Here is a 6,142-nt window from a genome sequence, read left to right as displayed (position 1 = left end):
ATTCAATTTATCAACAAACTTTTTCGAAATCCAGCTCATTCGAGAGCCAGAATCCAATAGACAACGAGCGTAGTGTTGACCATCATCTGCTTGAATTTTTACTAGAGCCGTGGGAAGTAAAGTTGTTGCGTTTTGTTGGAGTATCGATGTAAGAGATGTTGCGGATGATAAAGGTTTGGTTGTCCGAGATTCTTTTGGCCTAGTAGTATTATCCGGATTTGTCGTTGGTGGCCGACGGTTGGACGATGGAGGTCGGGAAATTGGACGTTGTTTATGCGTTGAGGAACAAGTAGCCACATTTTCTAATAGACGAGAGTTCATGTGAAGCAAGGAATGGTGTTTCTCTTGGCAATGTATACATCCGAGCCTTGTGAAGCAAGATCCTTGAGAATGCGAATGGGCAAGGCAATTAGAACAGTAGCCATACTTCTTTACGGCCTCCCATCTTTCAGATACATTCATGTCTCGGAATCGAAGACAGTTTTTTAAGGAATGTGGTTTTCGGCACACTCTGCACAAATATATGCGACCTCGATTTAATTTTCCAGCCGTATTCATATTTCTGTAAAAAAGGGTAATAATTAGAAATGGGAGATAGGAATTTTGAGAAAGGGATTATTAAAGGACAAAAATTTTGGATAGCTGCAAAAAATGGAAAAGGACAATTAGGAGGATTCATCGTACAATACAACTAATTTTGTAATTGGCCTAGTTATAGTGCCTTTCTGGGTGTGTACTTCCGCTACTCGAACTCGATTGTCATTGCCATGATGAACCTTTGTAATGCGACCAAGACGCCAAGAATTCGGGGGTAAGTTTTCTTCTTTAACCACCACCAGCATGTTTTCCCTCAAGTCCTCTTCAGACCTTTTCCATTTATGGCGCTTTTGTAATTCTTTAAGGTATTCATTTTTCCATCGGGAACAGAAAAACTGATGTTGAGCTTTTATGCGTTGCCAGCGATTTTGGATAGAAGTAGAGGAATGGACAAGTTCTGGTTCCAGTGGCATAAGTATAGGCGAGCCAATTAAAAAATGTCCCGGTGTCAACGCTGTTAAATCGGTGGGATTCTCGGAAGATGGGGAAATAGGTCGGGAGTTAAGACATGCTTCAATTTTGGATAACAATGTCTGGAATTCTTCGAATGTAAATTTTTGGACACCAACCGTTTTCCTGAAATGCTGTTTAAAGCTTTTGACACCGGCTTCCCATAGTCCACCCATATGAGGTGCTCCTGGTGGTATAAAATGCCATGTCAAATTTTGGTGCAAGTAATTTGAAGTCAGAGTTTCACGAGAAGTTTGGATAAATTCTTTGGATAATGTTTTGGAAGCTCCAACAAATGTAGTTCCATTATCTGAGTGAAGATGCAGAGGGCAGCCACGTCGGGATACAAATCGGCTGAAGGCTGCTAGGAAAGCGGAGGTAGACAAATCGGTGGTTGCTTCTAAGTGTATTGCCTTAGTGGAAAAACAAACGAATACACAGACATATCCCTTTGTTATACGGCAACATCTTCCAGCATAACTTTTTAAGTCGAAAGGACCCGCAAAGTCTAACCCAGTGTGTGTAAAAGGACGAGATATGGAACATCGCTCTGTAGGTAAAGATGCCATTAGTTGTTGTTGACATTTCCTTTTGTACAGAATGCATGGTTTACAGCGATGAATCGTGGTTTTTATTAGATTTTGGACTTTTGGAATCCAGTACTGAGTTCTCACCAGTCGCAGCACCAGTTGATTCCCCCCGTGAAGACTGATCTGATGAATAAAATGGACTAAAAGACGAGAGTATTGGCATCCGTATGGAAGGATAATTGGATGTCTTTCGTTGAAAGATAAATCAGATGATGATTCTAGTCGGCCACATATTCGCATTATTCCCTCCTGGTCAATAAATGGATTTAAGGATAAAAGTGGACTAGATTTTTTAATAGATTTTTTAGAATTGAGTGTCATATACTCGTCTGGATAAAATGCCTTTTGAGAAACGCAAATAAGTTGTTTTCGAACAAAAATAATTTCGGATGTCGTAATTATTTTGTCGTTCCTTTGAAAACTGGATCGAAATTTTGGATGAGTTCGAAAATAAAACCGATAGATATAGGCACTTACTCTAAGGGCTCTGGAAAATGAAGAAAATCGGTCAAGAATGTCCTCAAAGTTTTGGAAATAAGTAAAAAGAACTTTGACGGGCTTTTTTTCGAGCTCAGTTTCGAAATTCTTTTTCTCAATGGTTCTTGGCCAATTCTTTGATGGTTCTGATAGCCAATCTGGTCCATTCCACCACAAGCGGTTGTTTTGTAGGTCCTGAGCTTGAACTCCTCGACTGGCTAAGTCTGCAGGATTGAATTCCGAATCCACGTGAAACCATTTGGATATGTCCACCACTTGTATAATTTTTGAGACTCTATTGGCTACAAATGTATTCCAACAACAAGGTGGTTTCGCTAACCAGGAGAGCACGATAGTTGAGTCAGTCCAGCAAAACAAGGAATAGTTTTCAATTTCAAATTGTGGGAGCAAATTGTCGATCATTTCAGCTAATAACGTGGACCCACAAAGCTCTAATCGTGGAATGGATAATGTTTTCAGTGGGGCTACTTTTGTTTTAGCACTAATTAAGTTAGTGGATATACCACTTGGACAAATAACTCGAATGTATATGACTGCAGAATATGCTTTTTCCGATGCATCTGAAAAACAGTGAAACTCGATTTTACAATCAGGGGAATATGCGATCCATCTTGGAATTCTGATGTCATCTATTGCGTTATAATTAGCTTGAAAAGCTTTCCATAGTCGAAGTGATTCTGGAGAAATTATTGCATCCCATTCCGTTCGGTCCAACCAAATTCTCTGCATGATAATCTTAGCAATTATGATAATGGGTGACAACCATCCTGCTGGATCAAACAATTTTGATATTTGCGACAAAACTTCGCGCTTAGTGTATGAACAAGTATCTGGAAATTTGATGGTGGAAAAATAAAACTGGTCTGAAAGGGCATTCCAACGAACTCCTAGGGTTTTTGCTGAACTACGATCTTCGAATTCCAAAAAATCAGCACACAAAAGATGTTCAGTTGGAAGTCCTTTAAGAATTTTCTTTGAATTAGAAATCCATTTTCTCATATGAAACCCGGCGGAATTCAGAGCTTGAATTAATTCATCCCTCGACTTTATCGCCATCTCAATAGAGTGAGCCCCTAGTAAAGCGTCATCAACATAAATTGAATTCCTTAATATCTTACTAGCCAAAGGATATTTTTCCTGTACGTCATTTGCCAATTGGATAATTGTACGTATGGCCAAATATGGCGCACAATTTAATCCAAACGTTACAGTTTTCAATTCAAATTCTTGGACAGGATTATTCGGATTTTCACGAAATAAAATACGTTGAAATGGTGTATGGCTGGCATTGACAAGAATTTGTCTATACATTTTTTGGATATCACCATTCAGGACAAATTTGTAAAATCGCCATTTCAATATTAGTACAGTCAAATCATTCTGTAATACAGGTCCCGTATAAAGGACATCGTTCAAACTAATACCATTGGAAGAGGGAGCGGATGCATTAAAAACTACTCTAACCTTAGTAGTAGTTCTTTCCGGCTTTATTACCGCGTGATGTGGTAAGTAGTAGCACATTTGGATTGGACTAGGAGAATCTATCAATGACATATGATTGAGGGTGACATATTCAATAAGTGACTTATCATATTCCTGCTTCAAATCTGGATTCCGAATCAACCTCGATTCATTTCGCAGAAATTGTGCCATTGCACCCGAGCGGGATGATCCAAGACACAATTTTTCAGGAAAAGATTCTTTAAATGGCAAAGAAACCACATACCGACCCTCCTCATTTCTTCTGGTGGTCTTTCGATATAGATCTTCACAAATTTTGTCCTCATGGGAGAGAAAACGTTTCTTTGGAATATTCTCCACCTCCCAGAAACGTGAAATCTGCTTATCTAAGGAGATTTCACAGAAGAAGGAGACACGAGCAGAACATGAAGAATTGTTCCTAGTAAAAATAGGACCTGTAAGAATCCACCCGAAGACGGTCTCCTGAGCCATTAAAGAACCACAGATACCCAGTTCATTCTTTGACAACATAATCGATGGGAAAACATCTGCCCCTAAAAGAATGTCAATTTTTGAACTTTCATAGAACTTCGGGTCGGCTAATTGAAGAGGGGGTAAATCCGATAATCGTTGGATATCTATTGTTCTTGAAGGTAAATTATTTGATAAATGTGGGACGACTAAGGCCGACACAAATAATTCAAAATTCAAATCGGACTCCGAACCCAACACAAAACAACATTCTTTTTGAACAGCGGCAGATACCGAATTATTTAGTCCCGAAATCGTGGCAGAGGTATGTCTGGACGGAAGTCGTAACATATTAGAAAGTCTTTCAGAAATAAGTGTTCCTTCAGATCCAGAATCCAATAAAGCCCTAGCCCGATACACCACCCCAGAATGGAGAATTCGTACCATAGCTGTACCCAGTAATACCCCGTTCGAATTGGAGGCAAAACATGTTTGTATTACTCCATTTGAAGAATCAGTGGACTGTATATTAGAAGGGGACGATGGTGGTATTAAAGGATTTGAAATGGGATCATTTCTCGGCCGTTGAGAATTATTGGAATAAGATGTGCTTTGAGAGTGATTATTCGAGTCATTATGTAGTAGTGAGTTGTGACGTTTACCACATTTAAAGCAAGAATATTTACTTTTACATCTCTGCGCTGTATGCGAACTAGCAAAGCAATTCGCACATAAACCTTTACTTTTAATTTCGGTCCATCTCTGTTGGTAATTCATTTTGAGAAATTTCGGACATTTCCGTATTACATGGACTTCATTTGAACAAAGTTTGCAGGTGTGTTGGCTGATATTAGCCTGAAATGTGCTAATTTTCCCAGAGATTTGTTTGGAATTATTATTCCCTTTCGTTCGGGAATTAGAAGGCTTTTGCTCCTTAGAACCTCTGATTTCGGAGACGGACTCCAGGGTACGGTACCTGTTCGTTAAAAATTCGTCTAATTCCGACCATTTAGGAATGCAAGTTTTATCATTCAACGTCTGTTCCCATAAGGTCAAGGTAGAATCTGGAAGACAGTTGGAGCAAAGGAAGACAAAAATTGGATTCCAACTCTCGATATCGATTTTGTGGACCCTTAAGATCGAAATACAGGCATTAATGTCGCGTTGAAGCCCTTTTATAGAACTGGCCGATTCAGAGCAAATTGCCGAAAGATTGAATAAGGTCTTCAATTGTTCGTTTACAAGAACCCGTTTATTCTCATAACGGGCACATAAGTTGGACCAAGCTGTTCCGAAACCATCGTCAGTGAGCGGACTTTTCGACACGATTTCATGAGCCTCACCCTTGGTCTTTTGGGTCAGGTGGAACAATTTCTCTACGGGACTCAACTTAGAATTCTTTATACAGACCGCGGTGAACATGTCCCGGAAAGTTGGCCAAGATTTAAAGTCACCATGAAAAACATTTAGTTCGATTGGAGGCAAATTGAAACTGGAGTTAGAATTAGGACTTGAAGCAGAATAAGATGAGCCAAGATTTGCCATTAATTCACTTATCTTAGACACACATCGACAATAAGTAGAATAGGAACTCTTATATTTCTCCTTAACCGATTCTGTCTCCCTTTTTCGAGTTGCCTCGGTTTCTTTGCCATCGTCTTCTCCGTTGGCTAGTTCCACGAGACATTTCTCATAAATCTGCTTTAACCTATTCCAGATACCCTTAATTTCATCGCGATGGGTCTCGAGGAGACAAAGAGATGTGGTAGGCAATTTATTTTCATTTAAAGAAGCTTCAAATTCGACCAAATGATCGGCAGCCCTAATAAATTTGTCCAATGTCATGATGGTAGAATTCACGAAAAATACCCAATAGAAATTTCCAATATAAACGAAAAATTTCTTTCTTGAAAATTAAGACGAAAGGTTGGGAAAATGAAGAAATACCTTGCTATAGATGGAGAGTGGTGGGAGTTCTATTTATTTATTTTTCCAAAAAAAAATTATTTTTTCTCTCAAAAAAAAAGAGAGATTAGTGATTACAAGCAGGGTTGAAAAATGTGCAAAGAGATTTT

The 6,142-nt window shown here is 39.0% G+C and overlaps 1 protein-coding gene across 1 annotated transcript; it reads right to left on the bottom strand.

The window, feature by feature from the left end:
- Positions 1-665: 665 nt before the first annotated feature.
- Positions 666-5,912, bottom strand: LOC142235353 (uncharacterized). Its single transcript, XM_075306610.1, has 3 exons — positions 2,115-5,912; positions 1,722-1,979; positions 666-1,460 (listed from the first exon to the last, which is right to left on the bottom strand). The coding sequence occupies exons 1-3, from the start codon at positions 5,910-5,912 to the stop codon at positions 666-668; spliced, it is 4,851 nt and encodes a 1,616-aa protein (XP_075162725.1).
- Positions 5,913-6,142: the final 230 nt, after the last annotated feature.

Source organism: Haematobia irritans, chromosome 1, assembly GCF_050003625.1.
Source record: "Haematobia irritans isolate KBUSLIRL chromosome 1, ASM5000362v1, whole genome shotgun sequence".
Classification (NCBI taxonomy): Eukaryota; Metazoa; Arthropoda; class Insecta; order Diptera; family Muscidae; genus Haematobia; species Haematobia irritans.
Note: the sequence above shows the minus strand (reverse complement) of the source record. Positions and strands in the feature narration are given on the sequence as shown.

Coding starts and splice junctions, on each gene's coding strand:
- LOC142235353 (XM_075306610.1), bottom strand. CDS start 5,912: ATGACATTGGACAAATTTATTAGGGCTGCCGATCATTTGGTCGAATTT. Junction 1,980..2,114: donor CATTTTCCAGAGCCCTTAGA/GTAAGTGCCTAT, acceptor GTTTCTCAAAAG/GCATTTTATCCAGACGAGTA. Junction 1,461..1,721: donor ATCAACTGGTGCTGCGACTG/GTGAGAACTCAG, acceptor TTTTCCACTAAG/GCAATACACTTAGAAGCAAC.